Source organism: Leptosomus discolor, chromosome 3 (genome assembly GCF_034619465.1).
Source record: "Leptosomus discolor isolate bLepDis1 chromosome 3, bLepDis1.hap2, whole genome shotgun sequence".
Classification (NCBI taxonomy): domain Eukaryota; kingdom Metazoa; phylum Chordata; class Aves; order Leptosomiformes; family Leptosomidae; genus Leptosomus; species Leptosomus discolor.
Window position 1 is genome coordinate 65,375,541 of NC_141393.1, and position 18,581 is coordinate 65,394,121.

Genomic DNA, 18,581 nt, shown 5'->3' on the forward strand with positions numbered 1-18,581 from the left:
ATGATGCAGCGGCTGTTAAAAGAAATGCATTATAATTACTTCCCTTCCCATGGTGTTACAGATTTTAGCAATTAAAAAGAGCTCAGAAATTCACAATAAAAAGAACAGCCACTGAACTAGCAATAAACTGATAAATGAGCAGTTATTGTAAAAACTGTCACACAACTATCAAACAAAAGATCAGCTACGCTGCAAATAGTCTCTGTGCAAAGTGATGGCATTCATTGTGACCACCATCTTTGTGCTTGCTAGGATCCTGACAGCCCTATCAGAAAGATAGTGGGTGAAATCTGAACCCTATTAACTTCAACAGAAATCTTGAGACAGAAATTCCACTTACAGCTCTTGAAGAGAAACATGCATGTCTTCTGACCACGATATTGCAAATAATCCTACTTAAAACGTGCTTTGTTTTCACCATGATGATAACCCAAGTGAAAGGAGTGCTTTTCTTCTTCTGCTGGGCAGCGTTGGACAAGTAACCTGCAAGGCAGCTGGGGATGTGGTTTTCCCCTCTCACCTCTGCAAACACCTTTGTATGTTCTTTTGCACTACAGAATCACAGAACGTTAGAGGTTGGAAGGGACCTCTGGAGATCATCTAGTCCAACCCCCTGCTAAAGCAGGTTCTCCTAGAGCAGGACACACAGGACCACATCTAGGTGGGTTTTTTGAGTATGTCCAGGGAAGAAGACTCCTGTTCCAGCGCTCTGCCACCCTCAAAGTAACTCTCAGCAATCTCACCTTGAACTAAGCTATTCAGCCCCTACTATCCTCTTCAAGCTCCAGAAGAAAGCAGCTAAGGAACAACTGCCTGGACTGCCAGGTGCATTTGCTGAGAGTTAATCCCAGGAACTTCAACAAAATGAAACAAGCTAGCCACGTGCCCCAAAACCATGTGACTCCTAGATCTTGCACACAGTGCAAGGCCATCAGTGACCTCATCAGTTCCTTATGCTTTTTCCTATGTTACACACTTGCCAATTACATTATTTCAAAGCAGGCTGCAAGTTTTCAGAGGTGCGACTGCATTTTTCTATGCATTTGCAGAGTTATCTCGACACTTGTTGAGACGGTACTAAAATAATCTATGTCCATGAACGGTCTTTCATTATTCAACATACTAAAAATGTATTTTTAAAAACAGCCCTTAACACATTAACTACTCCACGTTCTTACCTAGGAACATTTTATCTATCCCCTGTAAACGTTGCCACTGTCCCTTTGCAGAAATGTGGTGCTTTTAATCACGATCACTTTTAGTTTATCTATAAACATTCTGGTCAGAAATACATGAACTAACAATAATTTAACACACAGGTGCTACTAGCTCAAGAATTCAAGCAATGTAATTTTGTGGAACAAAAGAGAAAAAGAAAATATAAGAGGTTGGATTTTTTGCTGAGTGGATACATACATTCTTAAACAGTAGTAAAGTGGACTTCAATTTTGTGAAAATACTTGAGATGAAAAGATTCACGAGCAGATCCTTTTTAGCATCAGTTACAAAAGCTCTGCTAGCATTAATAACCAGCTGAGGATCCTAGTTACAATATCAAAGATGTATACACCCTTTTTTTTGGATACTCATTTGTTATCAAAAGTTTGTTGTTCTTTTTAAGAGACACCACTCATGCAAGAAACATGAAATTTGAAACACAGCTTGATGATGGAGCTTTGGTAAGGCCATACAGGTAATGGTTATTACTGAGCAAAACCCCTTCCAGCATAACAAATCAATCTTAACAGACCTAGCAAGCAGCCAAGTGACTTCATATACTAGGAAGCTGCTGTTGCCTTGCAGTATTTAGCAATTACTGACTTTTCAAACCAAAGTCAGAGAAAATCTTCTCATTCATACAAAGCAGAGTGGAATCTGGCCCCAAGCCCAAGTATACATGTTGTCTCTGTTACTAAAGTTTTATTCTATTGTGTTTCTAATTCCATCTAACAATTCAAGATATGCCCAGTGTACATCAATTTAAAATTAGGTAATTGCCCACTACAAGAAACCAGCGTCTACAATTTTGTAAGGAAAAACAAAAAAGACACTGAACACAATGACCATAGTCAAAAGAAACTAATTCTGTACATTTTAAAATAAGGATATCAGCATACTGAAATGTTTTCAATGTTTTTAGTTTTAAAAAAAAGAAGTACAAAATTATATTGAAACTTGAAAATTCACAAGAAAATGTTTTCAAGAGTTTTGCACAGCCCTGTTCAGGAGCAGTGATGCTCTGATAACGTCTTTTTGACTCCAGTTATAAAGTTAGAACCAGTTTCTTGAAGGAGTGGGACCTAGGACACACACTCTATGTATGGTTGTTGTTAAGATTGTTCTTATTAAAGAATCTCCTTGCTTCAACACTGCTAAGAGACACAGAGCAGCGAGATGGATTCTCCTTCCTGTATTCAATGCTTTCCATCATAGCTTGTTTGATCACCTGGAAAACAGTGAACAACGTGTTATTCAAGGAAATAACTAACATTTAATGATTTATTAACTGATAGAAAAGACCTCTTCAGCTGTTAACAACTGTTGCTCCCAATTTTAACACTGCTCCATCATTGAACAATGTGATTGCTGAGTATTATTATGAATACTATTTCTTGATTGTATAAAACACTAATTTTAGTGTAGTTAATAAAGATATGACAAGCGTGGGAAAATAATACAAGATTGGCAAGGAGGATTGTAAACACGCTAAAGTAACTTGCAGATAGGGTATAGAAAAACACACATAGCATACTAACTGTTGTTTAGTTCTGTGTGCTTGAGAAGTAGAACATCTGCGTCTAGATAACATAGGCCTGCGATAGACTCAGAGGCACCTTATCAAACATGCTTGAGATTCCTGCCTTGCTGCAGGAAAGGTCAAGGCTAAAACTACGCCTCCAAAAAACCCTGATATACAGATGAAAGCAGGAGGTTTAGGACATTTTAATTCTCTAGCAAGGACTGAGCTCTGTGGTGCCTTGTGTCCTCACTTGTGTGCCTCTGTCCAGGTGCCGTTTTGGAGATCATAGAATCATAGAATCATTAGGTTGGAATAGACCTCTGAGATCATCAAGTCTAACTGGTGACGTAATACCACCAGGCCCACTAAACCATGTCCCAAAGTGCCACATGTCCATGTTTACTGAACACCTCCAGGGATGGTGACTCCACCGCTTCCCTGGGCAGCCTGTTCCAATGTTTGACTGCTCTTTCGGTAAAGAATTTTTTCCTAATGTCCAATATAAACTTCCCTTGGCGCAACATCCCCTGGCCGTTTCCTCTCGTCCTATCACTTGTTACCTGGGAGAAGAGACCGACCCCCACCTCACTACAACCTCCATTCAGGTAGCTGTAGAGAGTAATAAGGTCTCCCCTCAGCCTCCTCTTTTCCAGACTAAACAACCCCTGTTCCCTCAGTTGCTCCTCCTAAGACTTATGCTCTAGACTCTTCACCAGTTTCGTTGCCCTTCTCTGGACTCACTCCAGCACCTCTCGATCACTACCCTCGAGCCAATCAACACTCCCACCCAATTTAGTGTCATCTGCAAACTTACTGAGGGAGCACTCAGTCCCCTCACCCAGATCACCAATAAAGATGTTACACATGACCAGTCCCAATACTCAGCCCTGGGGGACACCGCTTGTGACTGGCCACCAGCTGGATTGAACTCTGTTCACCACCACTCTCTGTGCTCGGCCATCCAGCCAGTTTTCAACCCAGCTTAGTGTGCAGCTGTCTAGGCCATGAGCCACCAGCTTTCTTAGGAGAATGCTGTGGGAGACAGTGTCAAAGGCTTTTCTATAGTCCAGGTAGGTGACATCCACAGCCTTCCCCTCATCTGCCAGGCAGGTCACCTGGTCATAGAAGGAAATCAGATTGGTTAAGCAGTGTCCTTCATGAACCCATGCTGGCTGGGCCTGAGTCCCTGGTTGTCCTGCACTTGCCATGTGAGCGCACTCAAGATGAACCGCTCCATAACCTTCACCGGCACTGAGGTCAGGCTGACGGGCCTGTAGTTCCCTGGATCCTCCTTCTGGCCCTTCCTGTAGATGGGCGTCACATTGTTACTTGACGCCAAAGGAAACAAAAGTGAAGATTAGGTAGATCCCCCTGGTTGCAAGTTAATGTGAATAAATTTATTCTTTGCATTGCACCCTTCGTTTTGTGGCTGTTCCTGTGTTCTGCCTGTGTCGGCTCACATAACAGGATACCACCACCGTCAAAGAGGTCACACAAGAATATACACCTCTTGAACTGAGTCCCAATGGAATTCTGAAGTGTAAATCAAAACATTGAGAAAATCCATACTTAAAGGATATAGAAAATAATTATTATCTTGAGAAAGATTAAGTCTTCACTTTTGCTTCCTTTGTGGTCAAGTAACAAGATTTCTTTACTATATTGAGAAAAAGAAATAGTTTCTTTATCTGGCATGATCATCTACACTTGTGAAGACTGTAAGTCACTCTACTTTCATCTGGAAAGCACCTCTGGCCTTTTCAGCAGCATATTTACTTAGTGGTTTATTATTGACAGAAGATCATGTATGTTAATGCTTCCTACAACACTGATACTTCAGTACTTCAGAAATAGAAGTCAAGCAAAAAGATGAAATTCTCTTCCCCCAATTCTGCATAACTCATCCAATACTCTTCAGATAACTTCAGCAACTGTATTAGCTACAGTGACTGGATTCTTCTTTCCTTCCCAGGCTGGAAGGATGCAAGTTGACCATGCCACAGTTTCTACACGCTTCTACACAAACTCATGAAGAACTTACCCAGGGTATACTCCAGCCTTCATTAAAATAAAGAAGATTTTTTTCCACTGACTATAAGGGGCTTTGATCCAGCCTTAACTTCAAGAATAGCAAGGGGCACAACTAAATGCAGGAAGCACTTTGTATGTCATAACAATCAGGCAAACATTGAAGTAAACCCCTGTACTTTCTGTATGGCAGATTTAGAGCTTTACTCACATCCTCTACTTTCCCGCATAACAATCTAGACCGTTTAAGCCCCTTCCACACCGGCATACATACATCTATGTTATTGAGGGTGTTGAACTCCATTAGATCATGAAGCCTCTTGAAAGCCTCATTGGGATACTGGAAGTTAAAGGTAGAAAATGGTGTATTCGGATCATCAAAAATGTCAAAGTCTGCAAAATCCTTCTCTTCCTGTGTTTCTCTTGGGATGCCTGCATACAGAACAAATACAAAAATACAATCTAAATGTTCAGTCTGAGGACTTACCGTCTTATTTTTTAATAAGACACCTAACTACTACAAACAGACGAGTTATTTCAGAGACAAAACATTTCTAGTATATAATCACTATGTCATTCTAAAGCTTCAAAGGAACAGCTAGATTTAGCACCAGAAACTGTGTGCTCACCTGGAGCTTTGTACTTCCGGAAGTTGATGTTGGCCAAAACAAAATGGATTATAGTTGGACAATCTTTCTCTGAAGAGGCATCCTTTGGTTTGAAAACATAGCACTCCTTCATGCCCTCTCGATCAAATACATTTGGGTCTATTTTTGGGAAAGGAAGCTTGTTCATTTTGGCCCATTTTTCAGCAAGCAAAATTTCCTGAAAAGATAACAAAGACTCAGGTGCATATAAGCATCCACTGCAAAGTGAGATTTTATGTGAAAAGACACAGGTCAAATTGATTACTAGAAGCAGTTACATTAACTCACGCTTCTTTACAGCAGAAGGACTGATCAAGTCAATCTTTGTACAGACGACCCAGTATAGTACACTGAGCATTCAGCCTGCCCAAACTTCACCACCTGCGATGATTCACAGGAAGGAAAGAGCTGGTCCGTCACATAAATCTTTGGGTGAATTTACAGAGCTGACAGCTAGAAAAAAACACTCGTAATTTTACTTGCAAACTGAGTATCAGTGCTATGGAAACCAATGAGAGTTAATAAACACCAATCCACACATTGTTATGTCCAGAGTCACATCATAGCAGTGAACGCCATTTGAAAGCATGCTAAGTGAAGAAGTAAGTCTGGAAAACAGGATTTCTTTTCCTCGTGACAACTCAGTAAACAAAATAATTTGTAAATAATGACTCAAAAGCATGTAATGAGGGTGTGTGAGAGGGAGGAGAGGGAAGGTCAATGTTTTTAATCTTGGTTTTGAATGAAATAAGACCCTTCTTTAGGCAACTGGTTTGGATACGCAAGAGATTAAAAGATAGTGGGTGTAAAGTGATAAAACAAGAATAGAGTCATTGACTTCATCTGGCTGATTTCCCTATGTGTTTGGGTAATAAAAGTATCTTAGAGAGCTACCACAGATACAGGCCAACTCTTGAACTGGCATTAACTCTTTGTAATGCAAGCACAACCAATGGGAATGCACAGCCAGTAAACAACACTGGTTTCTGTCCTTTAGGTCATTAGCGTACAGCCTCTGCTCGTGGACTGTGTGTTAGTTGGAGATACGTCACTCTTTTTATTATACACATATTTACGCTTGAGAAATAATGAACCATTCCCTTCAACAGTGGCTTAATGAAAACCTAAGGCACCATTTAATTTTCCCACCATTTTTTCTTGCATAAGAGGATTTTGCCTTTTCAAAATTACAGTTTACTAAAAAACTTTCACAATACCACTTGACTTCCAATCAATCCCTCCATGTTATGGTATGTTCCCCAAAATGACACAGACAATTGCAGGTGACTGAAACAGAAAGCACCATGCATGGGCTAAGAGTAATACAGACGACTATACACAGCCTTTTGCTCAGCCTCCCTGTGTAGAACAATAACAAAGGGAGGAAAAAATGTATTTCAGAGTAGATGGCAGTGCTATGTCAGTAAATTTAGCTGATGGGGAAAATATTCAGCCATGACAAGAAGGGCCAGAAGGAGGATCTGGGAAACTACAGGCCCGTCAGCCTGACCTCAGTGCCGGTGAAGGTTATGGAGCGGTTCATCTTGAGTGCGCTCACATGGCAAGTGCAGGACAACCAGGGACTCAGGCCCAGCCAGCATGGGTTCATGAAGGACACTGCTTAACCAATCTGATTTCCTTCTATGACCAGGTGACCTGCCTGGCAGATGAGGGGAAGGCTGTGGATGTCACCTACCTGGACTATAGAAAAGCCTTTGACACTGTCTCCCACAGCATTCTCCTAAGAAAGCTGGTGGCTCATGACCTAGACAGCTGCACACTAAGCTGGGTTGAAAACTGGCTGGATGGCCGAGCACAGAGAGTGGTGGTGAACAGAGTTCAATCCAGCTGGTGGCCAGTCACAAGCGGTGTCCCCCAGGGCTGAGTATTGGGACTGGTCATGTGTAACATCTTTATTGGTGATCTGGGTGAGGGGACTGAGTGCTCCCTCAGTAAGTTTGCAGATGACACTAAATTGGGTGGGAGTGTTGATTGGCTCGAGGGTAGTGATCGAGAGGTGCTGGAGTGAGTCCAGAGAAGGGCAACGAAACTGGTGAAGAGTCTAGAGCATAAGTCTTAGGAGGAGCAACTGAGGGAACAGGGGTTGTTTAGTCTGGAAAAGAGGAGGCTGAGGGGAGACCTTATTACTCTCTACAGCTACCTGAATGGAGGTTGTAGTGAGGTGGGGGTCGGTCTCTTCTCCCAGGTAACAAGTGATAGGACGAGAGGAAACGGCCAGGGGATGTTGCGCCAAGGGAAGTTTATATTGGACATTAGGAAAAAATTCTTTACCGAAAGAGCAGTCAAACATTGGAACAGGCTGCCCAGGGAAGCGGTGGAGTCACCATCCCTGGAGGTGTTCAATAAACATGGACATGTGGCACTTTGGGACATGGTTTAGTGGGCCTGGTGGTATTACGTCACCAGTTAGACTTGATGATCTCAGAGGTCTATTCCAACCTAATGATTCTATGACAAAAAAGGAGACTATTCTTAAACAAACAGAAAATTAAAGGAAGAAACAGTCAATTATGGATAAATTAAAGATCTCTGCACTAGTAAGAGACTTCTCAAGTGCTCTATTCTTCCAAGTAGTCCCCAAGAGACCTAGATATTACAGAATGTATTCGTTTTTATTCTCCGGAAGTTTGTTTTTCTTTGCATTTGAAACCATTGATCAGGAGTTCATTTTGCTACTGCTGTTATTTTTTAACAGTTTGGGGGTTTTGTCCCTTGACAGCAAGAGGAAGGAAAAAATACTCTGTTGGTTCTAATTGAAATTTGCCTGTAAAGCAACAAAGAATGATAGTTGTTTCTCAAACAGGCATGTTTTATTTGTTTCCCTAAAAATTCTTTTTAAAAATCAACACGGGTTTCAAATAAATACTGCTTCTTTTTTGAGAACCTCAATCGTCTCATAAATGCTGCTTTTTCTGTGTCAGCTACTAAAATGATCCAGCATTAAGCCTTTCTGATCAGTTGGAGCTGTCTGGTTGTACAGATTATACTGACTAACAGCTGTGCTTTCCATACCTGCTACAGAAAACAGCCGTGCCATTTAATCCATATTTTTCTGTTGTTGCTTTGCTCTGGCCTAAATGAATTTAGGAATCCTACTTAAATCAGTACTGGGATTATCCTAGTCAAATGTAAATGAACAGTTAGCCCCACTCCCAAAATGTTACATATTTAGCAATACCAGAGTGGCTGAGATACACTTCTGCAAGATGATGACAGAAAACCATTCACTTACATCACAGAGGCGAACAGCTGTAGAGCGCTAGAGTACTAGAACAACGGTAAATGGCTTAATTAATTGTTTAATATTGACATAAAATAAAATTCTGCAATTCAGTGTGAAGACAAGACTTCCATAAAAACAACAGAGCCACGACTTCAAATGAATTATATTAGCCTTCTTTGTGTCAGTTGTCTCATGTGAGTCATGTAAACAGGAACTGAGGCTGAGTGCAATATTCTGCCTTGACGTGGAAACAAATTGCTCCAATGCTGTTGATACGCCAGCACTAAGGCCTTCTGGAATCATGAAATGTGCAACCAACCTGACTGGAAGAATACAACTGAGTCCACTTAAATTTCTGAACCAAAGAAAGGAATGGCCTATCTCACTTACTTTGAAAGGAGGACTGGAATCACTTGGCCTTGCTGAAAAATCAAAAGAGATGATGAGATCAACACCTCTCTGAGGTCTTAATATAAGTGGGTAAGGCAGGTTAAATGTAAGCCCACTGTCCACTATATGAATCTTTTTGCTCTTCACATCTAGTGGCTCATATATCCTCTCAAACTCATCGGGATCTGTGCAGAACAAATGAAAACAAAACAAAACAGGAAGACAAGAGTTAAGAATTCAAATTTTGATGGGCTTTCCAGTGTTTCCCCATGTACTTAAGATTCCACAGAATTTAAAATGCACAGTACCACAGCTAAACATACCACGTACTCGTGTAACCTTGACTCTCGTCTTAACAACTGGAGAATGAGGTGAAAAAATAAACAGAGCTGGAAGGGACCTCAGCAGGTCAAGAACACAAACATTCTGTCCCAAGGCAGCAGCAGAGTTGGCTCGAGGCAAAACCAAAGGGGACAAATGCCCAGGTTTGACCCTAAGCCTTCCCACCTTTACCCCATCACCCCTAACAACCCCTACACAAAGGGAAGTGTTTCTGGGATGTTAGCAGACATATTCCTAATGTACACCCCCACGGAGTCCTAACACCTGCCCAAAACTCTTCTCCCATGTTCCTTCCCAATCCTCCATCCTTCTCAGCTTCTCTTCCCAAAATAACTGAAATTCGCCTAAAAAGCTTTGATGTGGCTCTGCTCTTGTGTGACACTTCTCCGTGTCTGCTTCTGTCCATTAAAATTAGGACTATTAAGTCTTGTTTTTCAACCTACATGAAATCTCATGACCTCATATTCACTACTATACTAGGAACAAAAAGAAGCGGTAACCCATATCTGTATCTGAAATTTAAGCATCAGGTAGATTTACATGTCAGCCACTTATTGCTGTTACTGTCACAGTATACTATAAAACAGTCTCCTATCTCTAACGCCGAAACTAAGGGCTGAAGAAGATGATGTTTCACCTTTAACCCCGATATTCCCTTGGTACAGCTCAGGAAAAAACAAGCGTTTTTCATAAGTGTCTGCAGTTATGTGTCTCTGCATACTACTAAATGATCCCCGCAGCGCTTAAAATTTTTCTCCTGACATTCTTTTCTTGCTCTAGATCTTAAAAATATTTCCAGTGCATGTTTTTGCCGTTTGACTAAAAACTAATGCTCATATCTGTAGAGGGCAGTGTAATCTAAGGAATGCTGAATAGAATAATATAATTATTTCTTGTATAATTCAATTTTCACCTACTTATTGGCAACGGAAGTAATCTGAAAAAAAGTTATTTTAATGTGAAGATAATCCATAAAAAACCAATTCAAACTCTAGTTCCTATCATTTCAGGATTAATGAGAAAAATTTATTGTTATGAGCAGAAAAAAAAAATCTCAGAACAGATATTCTGACTTTTTATTTCTGTTCTTATTTATTACAGTACACTTTGCTAAGAAATGAGGCACCAGTTCCCTAGTATTTGCCTTGATTTCTAAGGGAGAAAACACTTTTAAATAATCACCTGTTGGTAAAGTGCTAAGAGTGTTTATAGGCCTATTTTAGAACCAGATATATTTCATAACCATGAATTAGTATAAATAAATGAAAATATATTAGTTTTTATCAAATTCATCATAATTAAAAAAACGCTGGTACAAAATACACTTGCTACAGACCCTTTCAGAACAAGTAGACTAGTTTTGTTTTCCCCCTGCTTTTCTAAAGACAACATTTCAAACAATTTCAAACATAACTTAACCCTTGTTCTCACAGAATTTCTAAAAATCACAGAAACATTTTTATTCAAGTTTTGTATGGTCTTATTTTACAAAATTTGAATTTGAAAGTCAACAGTGATCCTTTAAACAAGAATAGTACTGCCTATAATAATGTTTGTGATAGGAGTATTACTGCATACACAAACTTCCTACCAAAAAGGCATTGAAGACCCAGACGGTTCCTATTGCTTACAGCCTTCACGACTCTATAATCAAATTTATCATAATAATTTTATGATATTTTAAATAATAAAACATCATAATGCCATCTAAAAATTTATGTTTACTATATTGATTGTCTTTATTAGTTGTAATCTTCCATGATTACAGCAGAAATTTAACTTAAAGGTTTTTCTTTTCCATATAATTCATTCTGGAAGTACATTTCTAATCTTTAAATTGAGAAGAAAAGTTCAAACATGCAACTTCTGTCCATGCTACAGAGTCAGAATTCAAAAAGTGATGAAAATAACACGGTGTTATTTCAATTACATGACTTTAAAGGCACACTCAGAATGTAATTTGATTTGTTTTACACAGGATCTGGAGCTGAAGGCCAGAAGCAGGACACAATACCCCAGTGAGACATGGCAAGCAGGCAGACTGAACTGTGGGTCGGGATGCTGCAAGTGAGCCTGCAATTGCTCCTGGGAGAGGTTTAATGTACAATAAGTATCCCCAATGCTAAAAGAAGTGTCACCTACTCTATAACCTGTACTGTAGTTATTCTGAAGGGCTGAATAAGAAAGCTTTGTTCTTTTCATACTTTACAACACATGAATTCTATATACTATAGCACCCCTGGTAATTTAATCCATCATTATTCATCAAACAGTATGAACACTGAATGGATTATTTATGCTCTAAGAGCCTGGGACATTAATTTTCAGCCCATGTGGACTGCTTTTATGAAAGATGAATCCATATTACGAGAAGCTTTCAGTCCATCAAACAGCAAACAGGGAGAAGCACAAGATGTTTATTATGTGAGTACAGCTCTATGTAAAACCAGCACAGCGTGCCTATCTGATTTGCTGTAATCAGATACACAAATTGATGTTAAGAATTGTTTGGAAATAAAAAAGAGAGTGTGTTCTAGAGACCACACTTTGTCACAGATGGCAGCTTCAATGGAATTATGGGAGATGAAAAGGTCATTTGCTACTGACGTGCATCTACTATAACAGTTTCCATAAATAAGGAAATAAGGAAGCAGAGATTATGAGGGGTTTTTTTTCCCTATTGTTATTCACTTGGCACTTTCTCAAGTGATTTTGGTGTGTTGTAATATCAAGGCACAGAAACAGAACAACTCTGAGTTCACAATGAAATCATTCAAGGGGTGTAAAGTCTGAGAGCATATTTGAGATCAATTAAGAAAATTCTCAGCATAAGTAGAATAGCAAAGTAAAGCCAAGCATTTTGCTTTCAGATCAAGCAGCTGGGATCTCTGCTGTATGCACTGCATACCCTAAATTAAATCCTCAGTAATGACTGTAACATCAGCTTAGGCCTGCCACAGTTCATCCTCTGCACTGCATCTACAGAAGGTTTGAGACAAGCGAAGATGTAAAGTATTATCTATGTCCTTTTTCATTTACTTGTTTCTCCTTTGGAGTGTCTGGTAATAAAGTAAGCATTCAGACTTTTCTCTGTACTCCAGCTGACAGGTAAACTGCTAGTGGTAGAAATAAATATGCAAAGCTTAAATGTGTCTTGGTAATATACAGTATTTTAAATTTACACCAAAGTTTCCTTTATCCTCCAAGGCTCTACATATATTAGCAAAATTCACAGCATTAAAATGTGGATACACCTATCACACAACTGAATGATTAAATTTTATATTAACTACTGAAATTTCAAGGATTTCATAACTATTCTTGACCATACTATTGCAACTATGCATAGCTGTTAGATTTGAGTTGTTAGTTCAGGTTTATAAGTGTAGGCTTCAGCCAACACTAAAAAACCTGCAGTTATGTCAAACTTTTGCTGCACATTTCACCCCAAAGAAATTCAGGCACTCAAAAATAATTGTCTCAGAGGTGCAGGCTTGTTCTGTCAAACCAGCATTTTATTTCAATTGAAATTAAAACCCAGGAAGTTGATAGTTGATTCTGAAGATTATCCACGTCTTAATTATGCAAATTCTCATCAGTTGTCATTTTTTCCAACCATAAATTTACTATCTGCTTTCCTGCTTCTTTTACAACTACTGTAAATATTAAGATTACTCAGCTGTAAACACCTCTGAGATGATAAAAATATTTAGAAAGTAGAGCACAGATGGAAATTACTATACAACCACCAAAGAGTTTTGTTACATTAACAAATACACATTAGAGCGCGTCTGCTACTTAAGCTTTTAAACGACATCTGGTATTTACTATTGCATAATGACCAGCTAGGACAATTTCTTTCCTCTGAATAGAAAATAAGGGTTGAAAGGGACTACTATGATTACGAGGGATGGTTGGTAGTGCTGTGCTGCCACACAAGAACATAGAAGGAACACCACTTTCAGAGATTTGTAGTTCCTCATCTTGATGGATGTCAGTAATAATCCATAATAATCCAGAAGCATTACAGTTTGCATCATAGAAACTGTATGTGGAGACTCCACCAAGCATGCATCTTCATTGTGACATAACTTTTCTATAGGGCAACTCACATTGTTAACTCAGTGCTCTGTTGCCTACTGATGAAGAAAAAAAAAGCACCAGTGCCAGAAGAATACTAAGAAATTAAGTGGCTTTCATTGAGAAGATTGTAATGTACACTGCCTATAGCAAATCTTCAAAATACTAATCGAACGTGATTCCTAATTCTTTGCAACTACTGTCCCAGCCACCGTATACTTCATGGAGCGGGGGAAGACATTGAACTTCTTTTGCAAATTAACAATTTACTGAAATTCTTATTTTCCATCTGCATTCTTGCTTCCTGCTTAAACCAACATGAAATGTGGATGCATCTACACATCAGTCACAAGCAAAATGTGAATGCACCTGACAGATCAGTCACACTGGGAAGAACATGGTGTTAGCAAAGTGAGGATCTACAAGTAGTGTGCTGCCTTCACAGGTTTTTCAGAGGAAGACAAAGACAGCAGAAGAGCTATTCAAATTTTTGTAATAGTATAGTAGAACAAGGAAAGGTTTTATTTCCACTTAGAAGGCTTAGCACCAGTCAGAGAAAAGGCACAACACAGGATACCTATTGGAGAAGTCCAAGAGAGTGAGAAAGTGCCCTTAATGAAGGGCACTACACACAAAAGCAGCTTGGTCACCTCTGCCAGCAATTCCTTCAAAAAAAAAAAAAAAAAAAAAAGGAGCCACTCTCCTCCAAACAGTACTGACAGTTCTGCACACTCTGCCAGGGGACAGGGGAGGTATGCAACAGAGAGAAGTCACTGTGCAGTGCCCTTTGAGAGACCCAGTCACATCACACCCTCTGCTGCTGACCAACACTCACGACTGTCACTACAGAAACTCTCTCCTGCTTTCTGGTACGTGCTGTTGCAAGCTTCACAGTTTGATGTTACCACACTGAGAACTCACTGTTTCTGGTTTTACTAATGAATATGCAGCAACACAGGCTTTCTGTGAACTAACCTGCAACAGCTGCATCTAGTTCATCTTCCTCCACCGACTCCTGAGTAAGAAGCTTTGCCAGAGGAGAGAGCGGGTAACAGCTGTTGAGGTTCAAACCCAGCATGAAGTTGTGCACTTTCCCAGCACGCCCTTCCCTGGTGTTGAAAAGGGCGCTATCACCCACCAAAGCCATCAGCATTCGCTGCACCCAGCTTTCTTGGCTGCTGTTTGGATATTCTTGATTTGCCTCAGCATTTTCAGCGCCTGTAGAGGAAAATTAAAATAACCAATAGTGAGACGTTAATGTATAAAGTATAAACCCAAGATTTCTGGGTCTACTAAAATAAAGACCTATTAAAATAAAAGGAAATAGGTCATAGCCTTCTTTCAAGGAGCCACAGACTGAATGAAGGAGCTTTGCTGCAAGAATTTCAGAGGAATGAAGAGAAACCATCCTCTTAACTTCACAGTCCAGTGAAAATTTTCACGTAAGGTATAGCAGTGTGGATGTGTCTATCAGGAAAATAGATTGGGAATGTATTAGATGACCTGTGCCAGACTTAATTAATCTGACTGGAAAGGGCAATGAGGATATGGATTTATCTGTGCTAGCACCCAGAATGCAAACTGTCATGGGCTCAGGGGACAAACTTGAGTTGCCAAGATCCATATTCTATGTCGATCTAAATTCATCGGATGTGCATTGACATCCTTCTCCATCCTCTGCTGATTGGTAGAAACCCAGCTTTCCTTAAGAAGGCAAAGTCAGTCTGCATAAAAGAGAATGCTATAGCATAGAAATTCTAAAATATCTGAAAATACACTTACAGTAAACTGTAGACTACAATCAATATCTGGTTTTAACTAATTAAAGAGTAAAATGAAACGTCCAGACTTAGATGTCTATAACTAGATGTCGCAGCAAAAATTACTTGGATTAACATCAACTTGCATGCATAAACTGCCAAAACTTTTGAGGTGTTTTGTATAAGAAGATAATTCAGGCTTGGACTTGATACTTTAAATCAGGCACTGAAATGTGCCTCTCTAATCCAGGCTTTAAAGGAGCTGATTTTTATCTAAGTAGAGAGAGAACAAGCATCAAGCACCACAAAATTTAGAGGTCCAACACTTGTACAATAATATTTTATAGAAGTAAGAGGAATTACCAAGTGTTTACAAACGACAGGTTTGTAGGTTGTCCACCATGGCTACAAACTATGAGAGAAATGTAGCGTTTCATGCTGGCTATAGTGCTTAAACAGGAAATCCACAAATAAATGCAAAATATCATCCTCTCCCTATTATTTCACATATAAGGGGAACTGAAGAAGTAATCATTTAACTGAGCTAATGACATAATTCACTGTCTCATCGCATAAGATTTTCTTTTCTTCCTGTAGATCCTAAAATTATAAAGAGTTGCATTCCTATCTTTTCTTTAGTTGATAAAAATAGAATCTATTTCTTCAGGTGAAAATCACTGTTGTCCCCAAAAGTATCACCAAATACAGAAAGCATTATTTAGGCGATTTAGGTATCTAAAGATAAATTTCAATAGCATCTTTTCTTGCCACTGCCCAATGTTCCCCTTGTGGTCGTCCTTCTGGGAAACTGGATTTGGGCATCATTTAAAACATTGTGCTAAGCACTAGGAACTTCCTGTATCAGATGTCATTTGTAAAGGTGCTAGAAGACATCTGTGAGTGCTGGAAAAAACAAATTAAACCATTCTCAGGCAAATATTTGATCAAGGAACTCTTGAAAACAATGGATAGTGTTAACTTGCTGAGCTGGTAACAATATCAACGTGCCTCTGAGCTCAGCAGCTTGTTGGCAACGGACTTCTGGAGATCACTGGCTCAACAAGCCTGATTTTTGAGTGTATGTTAAATTGCAGACATCTGTGAAGCCCTGTTGGGCTGACACCAAGACTGAAGATGTGCAAGAGAATCATTTGACCATCAGCTTGAGCAGGAGGCATGAAGTCAAGTCAAAGGCCCTCCTGAGGTCTCTTGTTGAACATTTCTCTATTTTGCTGAGCCACTGGCTCCTTTAAGATCCTTGGGCTAGGCAATCAAGTTTTACCATTATAAATGAGAGCAGAGACTATTGGTGAGACTAAGGAAAACCAACTAATTACCAACATCTGTAAACTTGACCATGCTACACAAAAGCTGACGAAAAAACTAAACTACGAAATGAAAAGTGAGGATTTCCTTACCTTTTGGACGCTGTGATTCATCTTCACTGTCTGAACTGTCATTGCTTACAAGGTGCTTTAGCCTAATATTTTCTGTTGGAAGAAATATAAAATTACTTTAAACTGCTAGGGTTTAATTGTCAGAAGAGCTAAGAATTTCAAAACAATGAGACATAAAGCTATCATAGTCTTCATAATAGAAAATACAGCTGAAGAGATTTGATCTGCTGTGGACATCTCTATGTTCAGAACCTCATCAGAATATATTTGCTTTAGCCTGCAATTTTTGCAAAGCTCCTGCACTAAGCAGATTAGCCAAAGGTCTGAGAAAACAAAATCCTAAAGCAGTACCTACCACTCACCTCTGCACCACATATCCGACACATTTAATTCACCTCGATTAAAATTTAGATGTATAGCTTCTCTTCTCTCAGTAACTCCTAGTGAATTACAATAACAACATTAACTTCTGCTAATTACCTGCTAATTTTAGGAAAAAATAACCTCATTGGTACATATATGAATGTGTACCCTTAAAAACAGTGGGGTAAAACAGAAGGCAAGGTCCTTAAAGAAGTTGTACTGGAGGACACATGAAAAATAAAGGCCAGTGCAGTTACACGGGTTTCCTCTCATAACAGTCAGTAAGAGAATAAAAACAGAACTTCCCTGGCAAAAATCTGCATTTTGTTAGGGTTAACAGCTTTGCTTCCGAAACAACCACAAAGTCATTGTTAACTGTTCATTACTATCCCAAGGGATTACTTCAAAGTCAAAATGAATACTGAAAAAGCAACATTCCACTCCTCAGGTAAGGTTTGTAGTGGAGGTGAATTCATATGAGAATGGATTGATTATAGTCTGACAACGTTATTTTCGCTAATTATGAAGGGAAGCCTTTCTTGAAATATAGTAGATTTGCAATGCTTTATGAGCAGCCTCATCTTGTAAGCTTATATCCTGCAGAGACTGGAGACAGGAACTGAATTCCACTGATGCAAATGTATCCAAGGGAAGACTTTTGAAAACTAAACCCCTTTATTCCCTAGTATAATGTATGCTAGGAATCATCTTTAATTGAAATTTGAAGCCAGTTATAAATAAACTGAATGAGGGTTGTTTCCTAATGAACTTGAACATATTATCAACTAATTGTTTTTTCCATTAAAAATTTAAAATAAAATAACCTCTACGTTTTCTCACAGAAGGATAATGTAGATGTTGGTCTCTGGTGGCATACCCCTGCTTTGGGCTCTAATTTCCAACAAATGCTGTAATTTCTATCAAACGCAGTATCAAAACAATGGCAATTACACTTTGCACTTTTTGCTTAAGTCTAAATCTAATTCCTATAGGCACACCTGGTTGAAAGAGAAGACTGAAGAGAGATAACCATAATATCAAGTGTAAAAAAATACAGCTTTACTGGTAATGAATACTGGATACAGATGACCACCACTGTTGCTTTTTTTTTTTCTGAAGAGGATTATGTCCTCTTAGACTTACATACAACACTGTAAAAATCCCCACAGAAACACAAGAGCTTAGTCATCATACTTTTTTTTTTTAATACTCAGTAGTAACACCACCTATGGACAAACATGCATCAAAGACAAACACGCACAAATACTTGAGTGATGACACAGGAGACAGGTCAAAATAAAAATTAGTGACCAAAAAAGGAAGGTAACAAAAACAATAAATGCAATTTTTGGACATCAGATCTTCTCTTTAAAGCCACCCCTATGCAAAATTTATTATTTACTGTTCTAGGTGTGATTTACACACGCTGTGTGCAACAGTGGCGCTTCTGATGTCCACTGGCATTGTGCCATTCATTTTGGTGTGGTACCAAGGTTTCATTGGAATATCTTAAGCTCCGGTAATAGATTGTGGTTCATTAGTATTTTCACATCTAATACCACTTCAAAGCATATTTTTTAAACTATATGT

The 18,581-nt window shown here is 39.1% G+C and overlaps 1 protein-coding gene across 2 annotated transcripts in view; it reads right to left on the reverse strand.

The window, feature by feature from the left end:
• Positions 1-2,219: 2,219 nt before the first annotated feature.
• PLA2G4A (phospholipase A2 group IVA) overlaps positions 2,220-18,581 on the reverse strand; it is a 74,444-nt gene continuing 58,082 nt past the window's right edge. For both annotated transcript variants that reach the window (XM_086462589.1, XM_086462587.1), the window contains 6 exons: positions 16,650-16,721; positions 14,447-14,689; positions 9,050-9,234; positions 5,398-5,593; positions 5,043-5,200; positions 2,220-2,446 (listed from right to left, as the gene is read on the reverse strand). In XM_086462589.1, the coding sequence (XP_086318715.1) occupies positions 2,315-2,446; positions 5,043-5,200; positions 5,398-5,593; positions 9,050-9,234; positions 14,447-14,689; positions 16,650-16,721 (986 nt within the window). In that variant the 3' untranslated portion in view covers positions 2,220-2,314. The remainder of the gene's footprint in view (positions 2,447-5,042; positions 5,201-5,397; positions 5,594-9,049; positions 9,235-14,446; positions 14,690-16,649; positions 16,722-18,581) is intronic.